This window comes from Scyliorhinus torazame, chromosome 8, assembly GCF_047496885.1.
Source record: "Scyliorhinus torazame isolate Kashiwa2021f chromosome 8, sScyTor2.1, whole genome shotgun sequence".
In the NCBI taxonomy this organism is placed as follows: Eukaryota; Metazoa; Chordata; class Chondrichthyes; order Carcharhiniformes; family Scyliorhinidae; genus Scyliorhinus; species Scyliorhinus torazame.
The window spans coordinates 200,676,836-200,696,987 of record NC_092714.1 but is presented as its reverse complement, the minus strand read 5'-3'; the positions used below and the strand labels follow the sequence as shown (position 1 = coordinate 200,696,987).

The 20,152-nt window shown below is 53.7% G+C and overlaps 1 protein-coding gene across 1 annotated transcript in view; it reads left to right on the top strand.

The window, feature by feature from the left end:
- The window catches only part of LOC140428334 (docking protein 5-like), a 788,856-nt gene that overhangs the window by 740,364 nt on the left and 28,340 nt on the right, over positions 1-20,152 (top strand). The window contains exon 7 of the mRNA XM_072514688.1: positions 11,771-11,891. Coding sequence (XP_072370789.1) covers positions 11,771-11,891 — 121 coding nt within the window. The remainder of the gene's footprint in view (positions 1-11,770; positions 11,892-20,152) is intronic.

Below are 20,152 nucleotides of genomic sequence, written 5' to 3'. Positions count from 1 at the left end.
ACCCGAAAGATCCCGAGGGGGCTGAATTGCGTTGCGGGGGGGGGGGGGGGTGCTGAATTGTGTTGCAAGGGGTGGCTGAATTGCATTGCACGAGGGAGGGGGGCCCAGCCGCAGAATCTCACTATCGGGCTACCCACTCAAGTTGGCAGCTTCATAGTAAGATTCCCCAGGGAAACCCGTGCAACCCTCGCCATGTAAAAATTTGCAGTTAATGATTGGGAATCTCTTCCTGATTTGTGCTCCCAGCATGAGTGCAAATCAGGTGCAATTCAGCCCCGATGGGAGAACATAGGGCTAGATTCTTTGTTTGGGAGATGATGTTCTCCCGCCGAAGCTGAATTACAACCAGTTTACGATCCCTCTGGAAGTGCAAATCAATAAACAGTTTGGTGTTCCAAGCCCTGCAAATTTATGCATGGTGTGGAATAGGAGGGAGGTATAGGAACCCCACTATCAGACCACTATCTTGAGCGGGCGGCCAATAGCGAGGTCCTGTAGCCGGCCATCCCCCCACAGCGCAAATCGGCCCGAATCCCCCACAACGCACAGCAGCCCCCCGCCCCCGGATTTCCTGGGTGTTACCCACCCCCTAGTACAGGGGTGACCAGACCTGCCCCTCCCAGGACCTAGAGAATAGGGAGATTCCGCCACACAAACATTAGTGATAGGGAGACCCTCCAGGAATCCCTGTAATAGTGGTACCATCCCAGGGACCCTCTGTCTCGCGGACATGGCACCCCGAAGTGAAAGAGAATACCCGCTCCCAGTGGTCATGACGTCAACTGTAGCCCGAAACCGTTATGCCACTGTGTAATTCAAGGGCTCGAGCGTGAACATGTGTGGAATATCCCAATCAACAGTCTAAAGGTACATCCGGGTGATGCCCAGGCATCAGACTATACTTTTGAGCTGGACCAGGCCCAGGTTGCAGGATTTGCTGCAATTGTCTGGATGCCCCAGGGACAAGGGCAATCAATTGCACGCATGCTGCCCTGTGAACACCGGGGCATCAGATAGTGTCCTACATTAACAGGAAAGGGTTTCACTCGCTGAATGTTTAGGTCATGTGTGATCACCACCTCAGAATCTTGCACATGTGTGCCTGCCACCCTGGGAGCGTGCATGACAATTAAATGCTGGGGCACTTGGAAATCCCCGCTGTCTTCGAGGACCATCCCAGAATGACGGGTTGGCTCGTAGGAGGCAAGGGATATCGATTGAGGTCATGGCTGATGGCTCAGGTGCGGAGGCCTGAACCATCTGAATTACAACCAGTTTACGATCCCTCTGGAAGTGCAAATCAATAAACAATTCAGTGTTCCAGATACAATGAGGTTCACATTGCCACCTGTGCTGTCGTTCAGTGGGGCATCTGGCTGCTCAAGATACGGTTCCTTCCTTGGTCGCTCTGTCAGTGCCTTGCAGTACACCCCCAGAGGGTCTCGCACTTTGTGGTGGTTTGCTGTACACCTCCACAATCCAGCACAGCAGCAGGGTGACATGCTGGAAGAGAAGGAGGAGTAAGAGGAGGCTAAGGGACATGCAACCAATCTGAGGAGGAGGATGACGTGGTCAAAGAGGGGCTGGAGGATGAGCCTGTGGAGTAGTCGGAGAATAAATGACAGGCAGTGTCAAGAATCCGACATGCCAAGAGAATCAGGGAGGCCCTCTTCATCTTGAGATCCTCCTCGGACAAGGCTGTGTCCATTAGTTCAACACTCCCCACACCAGCCCCCCCATGCCCACTTCCCCCATTTCCCTTCTCCCAAATCCCCACTCCCCCCATTTCCCTCCCCTACCATTTCCCTTCCTCCCCCCATTCCCATCCCCCCACCCTCCACTCATTTTCTTCCTTCCACCAATTCCCCTAACGCCTACCCCCTATTTTCTTCCCACCCCCATTCCCTCATGATTCCCCACCCCCCACATCACACCGCCCCCTCCCCAACCACCCTCTTCCCCCCTTCCAAGGGTTTGTGTAACATCACTCCCAGGTAATGGGCCTGTGTTGGCACTGTCAGCGGTCACCATACAAGGCAGGAGAGTGATGATAACTCATTGTGAGGAAAGCTCAGGTGCTGTGCTGCTTCTTCTAAAGCCTGTCTCCTATCTTTCTGCTAACAGTGTGTTCATACCCATCCTCTGAACGGGGTGCCCAAGATATACATCCGAAGTGGAGGCAGCCTGCTGCTCTCCATGCCCTGTGGACTTTGGTGCCCTTGGGAGACGTTCTCTGGAGGGGTTGGAGCTGGGGGGGTGGGGTGGGGGGGGGCAACGGCTGATTTACTGGTGTCACAGATGTCGCCATGTCGCCCTGTTCTGCCCGCTGCGTTTGAGGATTTATCGGTGTCAGGAAGGGGGAGGATTCAGAAGAAATGGATACTGCCATAGTCTCCTTGGCTCATTCTGCGCTGAGCTCTGAAATGCCTCAGCAGTGCCAACCTGTGTCTGGGGCAGGTTCCTCAGTGACTGGGATATGATGTTGAAGCCCTCAGTCGTGGTCATCACAAATTGAACCATGCCTTGGATATCAACACTCAAGATCCGGACATCATGTTCAATGTTTTCCACTGCGGTTGGCACCCCGTGGCTTTGGTGCCACGCATTGTCGGCGCAGCATCTCCTGCGCCTGCAGCCCTTGGGCCGCCTCCAATCAGCCTTACAGTAGCTGGAATGTCGCTGACACCCCCCTCTTGAATCTCACCACTCTGTCCTACTATCTGCATCAGCTCTGAAAGAACGTTGTCTAGTGGCTCGGCATCTGACTGGGACCCAACTGTGTCCTGGGATCCAGCAGACCTCTGATTGCTGCCTCCCTTGGATGTTTCTGCATCCACCTGATGTGAATTAGCAACTGTGTGGTGCTCACCAGATTGTGCCTCCGAAGCCTGCCCTGTAATGTTGCCAACAAGGTGTGTGTCTCTGCACTGGTGGAAGGTGTGGGTGATAGCTGTGATGCCTCGTCGGTGGTCTGTATTCTCTTGGGTGACGGGAAGGGTGGGTACATCTCCGCATGGCTCTGCCTCATCAGTGGAGATCCTGCGAGACAATGGACATGTCAGTGAAAGAGAAGGATCATTTTGTCTGACATGAACAACTCACTTGAGACAGGTCATCTGGGTGAAGAGGCAATGGATCCTCACCTCTCTGGCACAGGCGAACCTCCCTGTCGATGACTGCTCTCTCTTGGGGCCACCTCGCAATTTCCAGGGCCCTATCCTCATTGGAGGTGAGGACTTGAATCTCTGGGATTCCTCCCCCCGTCTTGACACTTTCCAGTTTGTTATGGGCTATCTTTTCCTGCTGGGATAAAGAGAAGGCACTGTGAGCTGCACATTTGATAGATTGGGGGTGACTATAGCAACTGGCATGTGTGGGCTGTGCTCGTGTGTGCCAAGGGGGTCTGAGGAACAAGCACAAAGTTCAGATGTTGTGGAGGATATCAGCTGTCAGCTGGTTGATTGAGGGGGAGGAAGGGTGTTTTGGGAATTTGAGGGGTGGCAGGTGAAACTGAAGCCAGGAGGGGTGGTAACTTACCCTTGCAGGTCTTTGGAGGTATTTGGTCTCCTTCCGCCATTGGACTGCGACCCTCCTGGTCATGCTGCCCACACTGACAGCCGCTGCCACTGCCTCCCCGACTGCATTGCTGACCCTGCTGCTGGCTTCCAATACCCTCGGGGGAACAGGGAGCCCTGCCTCCCATCCACAGCATCGAGAAGCCTTGTGAGGTGTGCATCCCCAAAGTGAGGAGAAGGTCTGAGTACTGCCATGCTTCTTTGTTGACTGAGGGTGATTGGTGAGGGAGCACTTCAAAGCAGCTCCCCCTTGCTAGCAGCGAGCTGCTCAGACATGAGTTGGGCGAATCAGTTGGCAAGGGAGCCACTAATGTTGTGACTCTCGTGGGGGCTCATTTTTGCCACGAAAGGCAGTTGAATAGCGGCCACGATCTCGCCATCGCAGCTGTAGCAAAACGTGCCCAAAACCAGACTTTAACTTGAGTGTGCTGAACCTCGCCCATAGATTTCTATAACATGCCTGGGAGGTAAACAGTAGAGTGTATCTGCTAATTGCATCAAATAATTCAATTAGCTTGCATCCACTGAAGATTTTGTGCAACATTTGAAAGCGGTGAAGAATTTGATGAGACTTCTTGTTTTAGGTTTAAATTATCAAGTGAGTTTATTTTGCGAAGGGTTTCTACAAACCCATCATGTTGAACCCCCCACTCGCCCCGCCCTGTGCCGCTCCCCACGACCCCATCAGATGAAATGCCTCACAATTCATTTGAAATTCCATTTAGTGAATCAGCGAAATCTAATGGAACAGACCCAAATTGAAGGAAGAGTGTTTAATTATTCTGGCAGATTTATGACCTGAACTCATTACATACTAATGGAGAGTCAAGGATTTCAACCACATAAACTACTGAGAAGATAACGTTTCATTTTAATATTAATTAGAGAGCTGTTTTAGATCCCATGGCTCATTGTGTTGCATAAAATGAGTAGAATTTATTCTGTGTCTTACGGTGGTACTTTTGTTGTCACAAGAGTGTGAAATAATAGTTAATTTTTGGTGGGATATCTGACGAGAACCCCTAACAATTCTTAATTTGTAAAATTGTGCAGAAAGGATACTTCACCCCAGGGGTGATGACTCTGACCAATACACTTCTTCTATGTTAAAACAAACTTGAATTTAAACATAGAATTAACCACATTACCATCAAAGAAGTAGCGTTGCAATTAAAATTCAAACGGCTCTCAAATAAAAGGAAAAACTTTAACTTACTTTCTACAGCTGCCACTAATTCCAACTAAGCAACCCAATGCAGTTCATATGCCATTTATAAATAAAGTTAACAAAACAGTTTGCTTGCGGTCCACGGTCTAGAGACCTTTTGGAGAGATATTGTTTCAGGAGAAGATCCAGTACACTACTAACTTATCAGACCCTTCTGTTCAACCGAACAGCATTTGACAAAACTGCAAACTACAGACAGACCTGGCTCCTCCCATTAATTACATCATCTATATCCCACCAAAATGTCCCATGATCTGCTTAGCCAGGATAAAATACAATCCCTCAAATTATCTGTACTGCAGGGAATGATCCAGAATATAAGAACTATTCCATTAGTCCTTTACTTGTAACCAATTGATTACCTCACTCTTATGACATCTTAATTACAGCTTTAGCAAATTGACAGTCTGAGCACCTTAACCTAGTTTCTTTAATAATATTACTAGAACAAATATATACCTTAACCCAGGTTTTTAACAACATTACTACAACATATATAAAATACATCATACATAACAATTTCTTACATTCATCACACAGCATACCAGTTTCAAAATCTATTTGTAGATTTATTCAGCCTCATAGAGGTGCCAGGCGGCAGAATAAGTGAAATACTTCAAGGGATTCATTCGAACAGAATTTTTCATTATATGAGAATCATGCTCCATTTCTCATTTGTCACCAGGTTTCATGTACCCTTTCACTTTTACAAAGGACTATACGATAAGTCATTCAAGGAGACAATGACTGAGACATTCATTTCACTTACTTTAAAAAAGGTCAATTGTGTATATAACCCTGAAAGGATGTTGGTATGAGATACAATGAGAATTTATAAGCTGCAGCCCGATTCAAAGACAGGACGGCTGGCAGGAGGGAGTGGTGGGGCATAAAGTTGTGTGCCATTGCAGCAGTGCCAAGCCCATTACCTACCTGTCCCTGGAGGTATTTTACTCGGGGTGGCATCAAGCAGCCCACTGAGGCAGGGAGACGGTGTTGCAGCTGTAATGTCATTGAACCCATGATGAAGATGGCCAGGCTAATGTTCTGGAGACAAGGCTTCAAACCCACACACTGCAGCTGGCGGAATTTGAATTCAATTGATAACCTGGAATTGAAACGTTAGTCTCAATGATGGTGACCAAAATATTATTGTTGTAAAAAACAATCTGGTTCACTAATTCCCTTTCGAGAAGGAAATGCTGCCATTCTTACTTGGTCTGGTCTACATGCGACCTAAAGCAATGTGGTTGGTTCTTAACTGCCATCTGAAGTGCTGATGACAAGTCACTCAGGTCAAAGGTAATTAGGGATAGGCAACAAATGCTGGCCTTAGCAACGATGCCGATATCCCAAGAAAGAATTTTTAAAAACTTTCCCTGACTAATTGAGACCCTTGCATGCCAATTAATGTCTGTGCTGGGGGAGGCAACTGCCAAGTGACTAGTGGCCTTGTAATTGTAGCGCACAAAGACTCCGTGAGACGAATAGAGTGAAGTCGATGAGGCTTTATTAAGCGTGTCTGTTCCCCCGCAGCTCGATAGTAAACTGGCCTGCGGGGGAAGACTCCGGCTTCTTATACTCCGCCTTCAGGGCGGAGCTTGAGGTCAACGGCCAACCAGGACCCGGGATCTGTCAGCCAATGACACTAGGGCTTCCAGTCCCACATAACCCCCAATACATACTACCACATTCACCCCTTGTCAAAAATGAACCCGGCGGGGTGATGCTTCGTATGGTGGTAAGGGTTTACAGGGCTGGTCCTGGGAGGACAAAACATTCACATGGCAATACAGTATTGGACAATTTCGTCCTGTTGCAACTATTTACAGAGGGTATAGGAAGAAAAGCAAAATGTTCTTGTGAACAGTCCATATTTGTTTTACATCGACGCCACAAGTCGGTCGGGCGGTCTGGTCGTCCGTGTCGATCGCCTCGGCCCCGGCGGTGGTGGTGGTACTTGTACCAGTGTTGTCGCCTCCAGGAGCCGTACGGTTTCAGCTCGGGTTTGATTCTTGGTCGGTGCTGAGGGGAGGGGAACCGATCCTCCTGGGAAGGGGGCGGTCGCGGGGTGCGGCGGTGGCAGGAAGGGGGGGGTTGGGTTGATGGTGTCGAGGGGGGTGTGCATGTTGCCGGCGGGCACCAGATCCCGCAGGGAGACCGTGTCCTGTCGGCCGTCGGGGTACTCTACGTAGGCGTACTGGGGGTTCGCGTGGAGGAGGTGAACCCTTTCGACCAACGGGTCCGCCTTATGTGCCCGCACATGCTTTCGGAGCAGGATGGGTCCTGGGGCCGCCAGCCAGGTCGGCAGCGACGTTCCAGAGGAGGACCTCCTAGGGAAGACAAGGAGACGCTCATGAGGCGTTTGATTAGTGCTCGTACATAATAACGACCAGATGGAATGGAGAGCGTCCGGGAGGACCTCCTGCCACCGTGAAACTGGGAGGTCCCTGGACCGTAGGGCCAGTAGGACGGCCTTCCAGACCGTGCCGTTCTCCCTTTCTACTTGCCCGTTCCCCCGGGGGTTGTAGCTGGTCGTCCTGCTTGAGGCTATGCCCTTGCTGAGCAGGAACTGGCGCAGCTCGTCGCTCATGAAAGAGGACCCCCTGTCGCTGTGGACGTATGCGGGGTAACCGAACAGTGTGAAGATGCTGTTCAGGGCTTTAATGACTGTGGCCGCGGTCATGTCAGAACAGGGAATGGCAAAAGGGAAGCGGGAGTATTCGTCCACTACATTAAGAAAATATGCGTTGCGGTCGGTGGAGGGGAGAGGCCCTTTGAAATCGAGACTGAGGCGTTCAAAGGGGCGGGAAGCCTTAATCAGGTGCGCTCCATCTGGCCTGAAAAAATGCGGCTTGCATTCCGCGCAGATGTGGCAGTCCCTTGTGACTGTACGGACCTCCTCTAAAGAGTATGGGAGATTGCGGGACTTGATGAAGTGGTAAAACCGAGTGACCCCCGGGTGGCAGAGGTCCTCGTGGAGGGTTTGGAGGCGGTTAATTTGTGCATTGGCACATGTGCCGCCGGATAGGGCATCGGACGGCTCGTTCAGCTTTCCGGGACGATACAAAATCTCATAGTTGAAGGTGGAGAGCTCGATCCTCCACCTTAAGATTTTGTCGTTTTTGATTTTGCCCCGCTGTGCACTATCGAACATGAAGGCTACCGACCGTTGGTCCGTGAGGAGAGTGAATCTCCTGCCGGCCAGGTAATGCCTCCAATGTCGCACAGCTTCCACTATGGCTTGGGCTTCCTTTTCTACTGAAGAGTGGCGGATTTCTGAGGCGTGGAGGGTCCGGGAGAAAAAGGCCACGTGTCTGCCCGCTTGGTTAAGGGTGGCCGCTAGAGCCACGTCGGAGGCGTCGCTCTCGACCTGGAAGGGGAGGGACTCGTCGATGGCGCGCATCGTGGCCTTTGCGATATCCGCTTTGATGCGGCTGAAGGCCTGGCAAGCCTCTGTCGACAGAGGGAAGGTCGTGGTCTGTATGAGGGGGCGGGCCTTGTCTGCGTACTGGGGGACCCACTGGGCGTAGTACGAAAAGAACCCCAAGCAGCGTTTCAGGGCTTTTGGGCAGTGCGGGAGGGGAAATTCCATGAGCGCGCGCATACGTTCAGGGTCGGGGCCTATTATCCCATTGCGCACTACGTAGCCCAGAATGGCTAGACGGTCGGTGCTAAAAACGCACTTGTCCTCGTTGTACGTGAGGTTCAAGGCTTTGGCGGTCTGGAGGAATTTTTGGAGGTTGGCGTCGTGGTCCTGCTGATCGTGGCCGCAGATGGTTACATTGTCGAGATACGGGAACGTGGCCCGCAACCCATGTTGATCAACCATTCGGTCCATCTCCCGTTGGAAGACCGTGACCCCGTTTGTGACGCCAAAAGGGACCCGTAGGAAATGGTATAATCGCCCGTCTGCCTCGAAGGCTGTGTACTTGCGGTCACTTGGGCGGATGGGGAGCTGATGGTAGGCGGACTTGAGGTCCACGGTGGAGAAGACTTTATATTGGGCAATCCGATTGACCATGTCGGATATGCGGGGGAGAGGGTACGCGTCTAGTTGTGTATACCTGTTGATGGTCTGGCTATAGTCAATGACCATCCTTTGTTTCTCCCCTGTCTTCACTACTACCACCTGCGCTCTCCAGGGACTATTGCTGGCCTGGATTATGCCCTCCTTTAGTAGCCGCTGGACCTCGGACCGAATGAAGGTCCGGTCCTGGGCGCTGTACCGTCTGCTCCTAGTGGCGACGGGTTTGCAATCCGGGGTGAGGTTCGCAAACAAGGACGGGGGTTGCACCTTGAGGGTTGCGAGGCCGCAGATAGTGAGTGGGGGTATGGGGCCGCCGAATTTGAACGTAAGGCTCTGTAGATTGCATTGGAAATCTAATCCCAGCAAGGTGGGGGCACAGAGTTGGGGAAGGACGTTTAGTTTGTAGTTTTTGAACTCCCTCCCCTGCACCGTTAGGGTAACTATGCAGGATCCCTGGATCTGTACGGAGTGGGATCCTGCAGCTAGGCAAATCTTTTGTGCGCTGGGATAGGTGGTCAAGGAACAGCGTCTTACCGTGTCGGGGTGTATAAAGCTTTCCGTGCTCCCGGAGTCGACTAGGCATGGCGTCTCGTGGCCGTTTATTAGGACCGTTGTCGTCGTCGTCTGGAGTGTCCGGGGCCGAGCTTGATCGAGCGTAATCGAAGCGAGCCGTGGTTGTAGTAGTGGAGTGGGGTCCGTTGTTGCCGTCCAAGATGGTGTCGGGGATGAACAAAATGGCCACCCCCATACATCGCACGTGGCTGGGGGGTCACAAGATGGCGGCGGGGTGTACAAAATGGCCGCCCCCATGCGTCGCACAGGTCTGGGGCGGTCCAAGATGGCGGAGTCCCTCCTCCCCTCGTGGTGGCCGGGACCCAAAATGGCGGCGTCTGCGGGTCGCACATGGTGTGCTGGGGAGCGCTAGGACCGCGAGCACTAGGACCGCGAGCGCTAGGACCGCGCGGAGCTCCCTCACCGGGGACAGCGGTGGTCGGGGCCCAAGTAGGTGGCGCCGGCGGGTCAGGCGTGGGGCACGGGGTGGGGGTTAGGGTGGCGTTAGGGACGCGGAAAACTCCTTCCTCTCCGTGGAGAGTGTTGGCCGGGACCCAAAGCGGTAGTGCCGGCGGCGGGTCATACATGGGCTGCGGGGAGGGGGGTTGGGGAGCGTAGGCGGCGTGCAGGGCTCCCAGTTCTCCCGGGACCGCGGTGGTCGGGACCCAGAGCGGCTGCGCCTGCGGGTCGTACATGGCGTGCTGGGGGGGTTGGGGAGCGTAAACTGCTTGCAGGGCTCCCTGTGCTCCTGGGACGGCGGCGACCTCGCGGGACCGGCACACAACCGCATAGTAGCCCTTTTTCCCGCAGCTTTTGCAGATAGCTGCGCGGCCGGGCAGCGCTGTCGGGGGTGTTTCGCCTGTCCGCAGAAATAGCAGCGGGCGCCCCCGGTGCGACTCGGCGTTTGGACTGCGCAAGCCTGTGGGGTGTCCGGGGGGGGGTAGGGGGTTTGCTGCGACGGGTACGTACGGGGCCCAATGGGCCGTAGGCACGGGTATTACGCGCGGCCACGTCTAGGGAGGCTGCTAGGGCCCGTGCCTCTGAGAGTCCTAGCGACTCTTTTTCTAGAAGTCTTTGGCGGATTTGGGAGGATTGCGTACCTGCCACAAAAGCATCGTGCATTAACATGTCCGTGTGTTCGTTTGCGTTCACCGACGGGCAGCTGCAGGCTCGTCCCAAAATCAGCAGCGCGGCGTAGAACTCGTCCATCGATTCTCCGGGAGCTTGCCGTCTCGTCGCGAGCTGGTAGCGAGAGTAGATTTGGTTAACTGGGCGAACGTATAGACTTCTCAGTGCTGCGAACGCCGTCTGGAAATCGTCCGAGTCTTCGATGAGGGAGAAAATCTCCGTGCTCACCCTCGAGTGCAGGACCTGCAGTTTTTGGTCTTCTGAGACTCGGCCGGTGGTCGTTCTGAGGTAGGCCTCGAAGCAAGTCTGCCAGTGTTTGAAGGCTGCTGCCGCGTTCACTGCATGGGGGCTGATCCTCAGGCATTCCGGAATGATCCTGAGCTCCATAGTCCTTTTTAGGCACGCTTAATAAATTGTAGCGCACAAAGACTCCGTGAGACGAATAGAGTGAAGTCGATGGGGCTTTATTAAGCATGCCTGTTCCCCCGCAGCTCGATAGTAAACTGGCCTGCGGGGGAAGACTCCGGCTTCTTATACTCCGCCTTCAGGGCGGAGCTTGAGGTCAACGGCCAACCAGGACCCGGGATCTGTCAGCCAATGACACTAGGCTTCCAGTCCCACATGACCCCCAATACATACTACCACAGTAGCCAAGCTACAGGGTGGGTGCCCCCTGTTCGGGCACCCTGTGTCCAGCTGAGGCACTTCCCCAGAGTCTTCCACTGTCCCTATGTTTCCCCTTCCCCTGCTGTTGTGTTAATTCCTGCTCCCACACCTCTCAATGGGATCTGCCAATCTTTGCCTCGTGAGGCCTGGGACTTACCGGAATGCCTGTGCACCATTAGCAACACCTCATTGCGTAGTCCGAACAATGCCCACTGTTCCCACTGTTCCTGCTGGAACAGGAGAGCTGTCCACTGGGTTGGCTTGGCTGGTAACTCTCGGAGACAGGTCTTCTCCGATACAGGTGGAAATCCAGATGGCCATTAAATAGCTGCAGGGTGAATAAACCAAGCGGAAACAAGTTCAGCTCTTACCTTTATGCAGGGAATGGGGCACAAGTAAAATTCAGTCCACAGTGCATGTCATTGGAATTACCTGCCTTGCAGTTACATTTAAACTACTATTATCAGTTTACCATAAGCGGTCATTCTGATGTTGTCGATGTAAAATAAATGTTTGGATGGTACCAACAAGACAAATTGTTACTGTGTAATTTTTTTTTAACTAATGGTTTTCAACATGCTTCTCTTCCAGCATCAGATCAAAGGGAATGAAAGAACAGCCTCATTGGGCACCATAATGCCTCTTCCTCGGAGTGCCTACTGGCAACACATTTCAAGACAACACAGTGTAAACCAGCTCCATATTTTTGAAGGTAGGTGCAAGTTAGTTTGCGTCAGATTGGAAAATGAAAACTAACATAAGTTATGGTTAAACATATCTGATACAAAGGAGTGAGAGAAAACCACCAGCCAATCACTGAAGCAAACTGTTCAGATTTTGATACTTTATGATGGAATATGCTTTGCTTTATTCCTGCATTGTATTTTTACAGGTTATCCAGTTTCTAGTAGTGATTCATAAGACACATGCTGTGATTATTTTAGAGAAGAATGACTTAACATTTAAGGATTCTTGTTGTCTCTAGCCTATCTGCCACAAGGGAACTGCGGGAACTTCAGCCTGATGCACAGCTCCAAGAAAATAATGGCAGTGCAGAAACTAAAATCCCTTCAACTTCCGCATACTCGGATCATGTTTGGTTAATGAGTTCCATATCTGTTCCTTTCCTTTTGAAGTAAACACATGGGCTTGATGGGAGGGGGTCACGGGGTCGATTTAATTGGTGAACGAGTCTGCTCTTCATTGTGTTGCTACAAACATGTCCATGAAAAAGAACATTTTAAGGGAGCCTGTTGAGGGTTAATTGCAGATGGGACTCCAGACAAGTACATAGCAATTTGGGTGACAGGATTGACAAAGATGTAAAGATTCATTGCTGAAAACTTTCACCAACTCTATTTTTTTGGTGCTATTTGCTTTTCACACTCCCTGCAAAAGTGCCACTCAACTTCTTTTGGTTCTCAGGTGGGTATTTCTGCTTGTGTAAACCTGCAGCGATCAAAATTCAATGTCATTGTGCCTGCTTTATGAGTCTAAATTGAGTGAAATTATAAATTTAGCAAGGAGACAGTCTGCACCCACTATTAAATTCAGCTGAGATTTGTCAGGTGGTCGTTAAGGCCTCATTTGACTTTGTTCAATATTTGTTTCCAAAATTTGTTTCTAAAATTTGTTTTAATGTCTTCTTTATTCATTCATGGGATGTGAGCATTACTGGAAAACCCAGCATTTATTGCCCATCCCTAATTGTACTTGAATAAGTGGCGGTGAGCCACTATCTTGAACCTGGGTACTTCACCACATGTGAGGGAGGGAGTTCGAGGATTTTGACTTGGCAACAATGAAGGCACAGCAATTTAGTTACAAATCAGGAGACTGTGTGACTTAGAGGGGAACTTGCAGGTGGTGCTCCCATGAGTCTACTTTTGTTCTTCTAGCTTCCATAATGTGCCTTTGCCGATATGGAAAGCGCTTTCGAAGGATGGCCAACACGCTGCTCCATCTAGTAGATGGTACACTCTGCTACCACTATGTGCTGATGGTGGAGGGAGAGAATATTTAAGCTGGTGGAGTGGCTGCCTATTAAACAAACTGCTTTGTCCTGGATGGTGTCGACCTTTGTCAATGTTTTTGAAGCTTCACTATGCTGCACTGGCTTGGCCACATTCATCAAAGGACATCTATATGGTGAACTGGCCACTGGGTCATAACCTCCACCATGACATCTACCAGCAAGATATGAAGGTGGCGGACACTGACAACTTGGTGATAGTCGCTGATCGCCGTGACCTCTGGAAGCTGACTGTTTGGAAAGACGTTGGAAGAGGCGAGCAGAAACAATTTTAGATGCTTTGGTCAAGAAGACAGTCCAGTGGAAATGGAGGGCAGTGACTCATGAACCTTTTTAGCCCACCGTATTCCTCTGCTGCAACTGTTACAGAGACTGCCATGTCAGTTGGATCTCCTGAAACACATCATGCAATGCCTAACACATGGTTGACTGCCATGATGCACACCCCCATCTTTCTAAACAGAAGGCTGCCACTTTCAACCAAGTAAGTGAAGAGTATTCCATCACACTCCTTTTTTAAAATAAATTTAGAGTAGCCAATTATTTTTCTTTTCCAATTAAGGGGCAATTTAGCGTGGCCAATCCACCGAACCAGCACATCTTTGGGTTGTGGGGGTGAAACCCACGCAGACATGGGGAGAATGTGCATACTCCACATGGACAGTGACCCAGGGCCGGGATTCGAACCCGGGTCCTCAGAGCCGCAGTGCCAGTGCTAACCACTGCGCAACATGCCGCCCCTATTCCATCACACTCCTGACTTGTGCACTATAGATGGTGGACAACGCTTTGGGGTGTCAAAAGTCAATTACTTGCCACAGGATCCCCACCCCCTGAGTTGTTCTTGTAGCCCATAATATTTGTATTTGGTTGGTCCAATTCAGTCTCTGGTCAAAAGTAAATCTCACGATGTTGATAGGTTCAGTGATGGTAATGCTACTGAATATTGAGGGTAGATTGTTAAATTCTCTCCTGGCACTTGTGTGGCAGCAGTGGTAACCATTGTGTCACCGTGCCATCCATATTTGGACATGGGTTGCTTCAATATCCAAGGAGTTATGAATGGTACTATACTCTGTACAATCATCAGTGAACATCCCCACTTCTTACTTTACGATGAAGCTGCTCAAGATGGTTTGACTGAGAACACTCTACGCGAAGTATGTCCTCGGCCTGATGATGATTGGCCTCCAACAACCACAGCCATCTTCCTTTGTGCGAGGTATAACTTCAGGCATGGAGAGCTTTCCCCCATGACTCCCATTGACTTTAATTTTGTTTCAACTCCTTGATGCCAAACTCGGTGAAATGCTGACTTGTAAAGGGCAGTCGTCCTCACCTTACTCTTTTGTCCATGTTGGGTCAAAATTGTAATCAGGTCAGAACCTGAATGACGCTAACAAACCCAGTCCAAGCTTCTGCAGGCATTTCCTTCGGTGCTAGAGTGGCTGACCACCAGAAGTATCAGAAGATGCCTGAAAATAAATGGAGTCTAGAAAAGCATAACATTTCTTATTCCTCCACATCAAGACTACAACTGTTGCCAACCCATGCCTGCTCTTGGCTGCCTTCCTCCATGACTCATCTGTTGGCTTTGGCTAACACCCTGCCAACCAAAGTTGATCAAGTGCATTTTTGCTTCCTCCTGGTGCTGGTGCTCTCGAGTAGAGTCTTGAGGGATAGAGAGAGAAGGAGGGAGAGAGGGAGAGAGAGAAGGAGGGCGAGAGAGAGAGAGAGAGAAGGAGAGAAGGGGAGAAGGAATGAGGGAGGGAGAGAGAGAATGAAGGAGGAATGGAGAGAAGGAAGGAGGGAGGGAGAAAAGGAAGGAGGGAGTGAGGGAGAGAGAGAGAGGGAGGGAGAGAAGGAGGGAGGGAGAGGGAAGGGGGGAGGGAAGGAAGGAAGGAGGGAAGGTGGGGGGAGGGGAGGTATTAAATGGGGGGGTGGCCATGATTGGGGGGTAGTTGGAGAGGGGGTACATGGAGGTTTCAATAAGTGATGGGGGGGGAAATGGGGGCGAGGGAATAATTGGGGGTGATGGGGGGAAATGGAGGGTTACGCATTAACTGGGGGTGATGTTGGGCAGATTAGAGCACGTTGGGAGAAATTGGGGTGAAATGGGGGAGATTGGGGGGCAATGGGGGAGATTGGGGGGCAATGGGGGGATTGGGGGGCAATGGGAGAGATTGGGGGCAGTGGGAGAGATTGGGGGGAAATGGGAGTGATTGGGGGGAAATGGGAGTGATTGGGGGCAATGGGAGAGATTGGGGGGCAATGGGAGAGATTGGGGGGCAATGGGAGTGATTGGGGGGCAATGGGAGAGATTGGGGGCAATGGGAGAGATTGGGGGGCAATGGGAGTGATGGGGGGCAATGGGAGTGATTGGGGAAATGGGAGTGATTGGGGGGAATGGGAGTGATTGGGGGCGAAATGGGGCAGATTGGAGGGAGAAATGGGGGAGATTGGGGGGCAAAATGGGAGAGATTGGGGGGCAATGGGAGAGATTGGGGGCATTGGGAGAGATTGGGGGACATTGGGAGAGATTAGGGTGAAATGGGGAGATTGGGGGGCAATGGAGGAGATTGGGGGGCAATGTGAGTGATTGGGGGGCAATGGGAGTGATTGGGGGGGCAATGGGAGTGATTGGGGGCAATGGGAGTGATTGGGGTGAAATGGGAAGATTGGGGGGCAAAATGGGTGAGATTGGGGGGCGAAATGGGGGAGATTGGGGGAAATGGGAGATATTGGGGTGAAATGGGGGAGATTGGGGGGAAATGGGGAGATTGGGAGGCAATGGGAGATGGGGGGCCATGGGAGAGATGGGGCAATGGGAGAGATTGGGGGCAATGGGAGAGATTGGGGTGAAATGGGAGAGATTGGGGTGAAATGGGAGAGATTGGGGTGAAATGGGGGAGATTGGGAGGCAATGGGAGAGATGGGGTCAATGGGAGAGATGGGGGGCAATGGGAGATATTGGGGGGCAATGGGGAGATTGGGGGCAATGGGGAGATTCAGTGATAATCTATGATTAATCTAGGACAAAGGTTCGGCACAACATCGTGGGCCGAAGGGCCTGTTCTGTGCTGTATTTTTCTATGTTCTATGTTCCAACCAGTGTGCTGCGTCAAGGGTCAAATTGATGCCTGCAGCTTAACAGAAATATGCATATGGGGCGAAATTCTCCGTTATCGGAGCAAAGTCCGCCGATCGGCGCAGAAAACGGCACAAATCCGATTTGCGTCACGTCGGAAAAATGGGTCGAAGGTCTCCGTCCCGAAATGGGCTAGCAGCGGCATAACGGGATCCGCGCTTGCGCACGTGGTTCACGCCATGCAGCGTCATACGCGCCGCACGGCGTGACGGCTCATAAGGCCGCGCTGCTCCCCCCCACCCGACCGGAACACCCGACCGGAACACCCGACTGGATGGCTGGCTGCCGCTCAGCCCCGAGGTTCGAGTCACGGGTTGTGGAGGCGCTCCTGGACGCAGTGGAGCAGAGGAGGGACGCCCTGTATCCCGGGCACGGCCGCAGAATTGCCTCACGCCACAGCCGGCGTCTGTGGAGGAAGTGGCAGAGGCCGTCACCGCTGCGGCCCTGACACCACGGACAGGCAGCCAGTGCCACAAGAAGGTGAATGACCTCGTCAGAGCAGGCAGGGTGAGCCTCCCCATATCCCCCTCCCCCATATCCCCCTCCCCCCATATCCCCCCTCCCCCCATATCCCCCCTCCCCCATCATCCCCCCCACCTCCCCCCCATATCCCCCCCTCCTCCATATCCCCCCTCCCCATATCCCCCCTCCCCATATCCCCCTCCCCATACCCCCCTCCCCCATATCCCCCCTCTCCCATATCCCCCCTCCCCCATATCCCCCACCCCCATATCCCCCTCTCCCATATCCCACCTCCCCATATCCCCCCTCCCCTATATCCCCCACCCCCATATCACCTGATCACTGCCTGCGTGTCTAACCATGCATGCTTCATTGTGTATCGCGGGACCAAACGTCCAGGCACACATCCCCGCAGATGCAGACTGCCCGCAGGATGCCCCTTGGAGGCCACGGGAGACGGAGAGACCCGGACCCTCCAGCATGCGACGCCCGCAGGATGCCCCTCGGAGGCCACGAGAGACAGAGAGACCCGGACCCTCCAGCATGCGACGCCTGCAGGATGCCCCTCGGAGGCCACGGGAGACAGAGAGACCCGGACCCTCCAGCATGCGACGCCCGCAGGATGCCCCTCACACACCACGGGAGACGGGGAGACCTGGAGCAACAGGGAGACGACACCCCCATCACGTGGGGGAGCGACCACCCATCAACGAGGGGGGCAGCCACAGGCCCCCGTCACATCCGAGCCAGGACACCACTACCCAGGACACCATTACCCAGGACACCACTACCCAGGACAGCACTGCCCAGGACACCTCTACCCGGGACAGCACTACCCAGGAAGACAAAATACCGGACAGTGACTCAGAGTGGATGGGTGGAGACGAATCCCCACCCCAAAGTGCCATGGACTCAGAGTGGGACGAAGAGCACGACACAACGCCACTGCTGTCACCAACACCCTCCACCATCGCAGAAACACTCACCTCGGTTGGGCACTTTAGTGATGAGGCGTCTGGTACACTCACTGGTGCGCACAACACAGCTGTCCCGGTACAGCAGGTGGAGGTAGGAGCAGCAGAGGGGCCGGGCGGTCGGAGGGCAGCCCAGCCCAAGCGAACATCTGCCACCCAGATGGATACCGGGTTCCTGGAGTTACCACACCCACACATAGATCCGATGCAACCACCGACCCGGCACGAGCGAAGAGGGTGACGGCCGGCTTGCGGCGGCTGCAGTCGCAGGTGGAGGAGTCCACCCGCGTCCAGGAGCTGGAAGTGGTGCCGGTCATACGTGCCACCCAGGCCGACACCGCACGGGTGGCATCTGCGGTGGAGGCAATGGGTGCGACGGTGTCAGACATGGGGAACGGTTTGCAATGGCCTGGGGCTTTCCGTGCAGGCGGCGTCTGTGGCCCAGGACATGGCTGAGGCGCTTAACACCACAGCCCAGTCTCAGCAGGCCATAGCCCAGTCTCAGCAGGCCATGGCCCAGTCTCTGCAGGCCATGGCCCAGTCTCTGCAGGCCATCGCTGAGGGCATCGGCGCCAGTGGCCATGTGCGAGCCAGCGTCACAGACAGGGTTTGCCAACCCCCTGGGCTCCATGGCTGCAAACCTGCAGACCCCTGTCGATACCAGCATGGGCCTCCAGTACTGGCAGCGCCAGATGCCGGGGGGGCGTCGGATGGCCAGTCCGTTTGCCTCCCCCACCCATGTAGAGGCCTGGGGGCCATCGGGCACCCCGAGGGAGGAGGAGGTGGTGTGGTCCGTCCCGGGTCCTCCTGTAGGGGAGGTCCGGGAACACCGTGACATCTCGGACTCCCCCCCCTTCCATCCCAGGTGCATCGGGTGGGCAACGGGCAGGACAGGCTGGCAGCTCGCCATCCCTGTCGCCCGGGCCGCAGCCTGGCCCATCTAGGCCAGGACGCCCCAGGAAACATCCGCCAAAGGGATCCCGTGTCAGAGGGCAGGAATCACAGGAGTCCACCTCCAGTTCTGCTGTACCGTCTGGGGAACCACGTAGACGTAGTCAAAGGGCCCGTAAGGCCAAACAATTAGACACTGAGTAAGTTGGAACGGGTGCAGGGCACAGATGAGTTTTAGGGGCTAGGGCACGTGCATGAACTCCTTTGGTTATTAAAGTCAATGTTACACCTACAGAAGCTGCCTTTGTGCTCTGTCCAAAGCGTGCGGGGGTGTCATGCACGTTGAGCGCAAGTGTGTGTGTGAGGGGTGGTCTTACCTCAGCCCCAGGTGAGTCTGCCCCGTTCCCCCTGGGCCGCCATCAACATCCCCCCGGGCAGAGGACGGGACAGTGCGCTGCAGTGTCACAGCCGCATGCAGGGATGGTCCGGGTGGATGGTGGTACTGTGGCCATGGGTCAGACATAGTCCAACGATGTGGAGCCAGGAGCTCACCGCAGGGCGGGTTGTCATCATCCTCCATGGCCTGCAATAGACACGCGTCCACCCGCAACTGTGTGAGCCCGGCTCGTTGTGCCGCAGGTGGATCGGCATGGGGGGGGGGGGGGGTGGTGTGCATGCGGGTGGGGTGGGTGGGGTTGGGGAGAGGGGTGAGGGTGCTGGGTGGGTGGATGGGTGGGGGTGTGTGTGGTCGGCTGTTGCCATGGTGTGCGGTCTGTGGCCATACGACCCGATTCCCACGCCCATCAAGTCAGTGAAGCGGGCGCCTATCAGTCTGTCCCGTGCCTGCTGGGCCAGCCGGTAACGGTGGACAGCCACCCGCCTGTGGCTACCCCGTCTGCCCTGACCATTACCCCCATCCCCCTCATCTGGGGAGGACTGCGCCTCTTCCTGCTGCTCCTCCACTCCGCCCTCCTCTGCCTGCGACACATCGCCCCTCTGCTGGGCTATGTTGTGCAGGACGCAGCACACCACAATGATGCGGCCGACCCTATCTGACCGATACTGGAGGGCGCCCCCAGAGAGGTCCAGGCACCTGAAACGCATCTTCAGCACGCCAAAGCACCTCTCTATCACTCCCCTTGTCGCTTCATGGGCATCATTGTAGCGGTTCTCCGCTTCATTGCATGGCCTCCGTATAGGCGTCATCAGCCACGATCGCAATGGGTAGCCCCTGTCGCTCAGCAACCAGCCCCTCAGCCGGGGATGGCGTCCCTCATACATGCTGGGGATGGATGACCGCATCAACACGTATGAGTCGTGTACACTGCCTGGGTAACGGGCGCAGACTTGCAGGATCATCATGCGGTGGTCGCAGACCACCTGTATGTTCATCGAATAGGTCCCCTTCCTATTGGTGAACACGGCCCTGTTATCTGCAGGTGGCGGCACGGCGACGTGCATCCCAT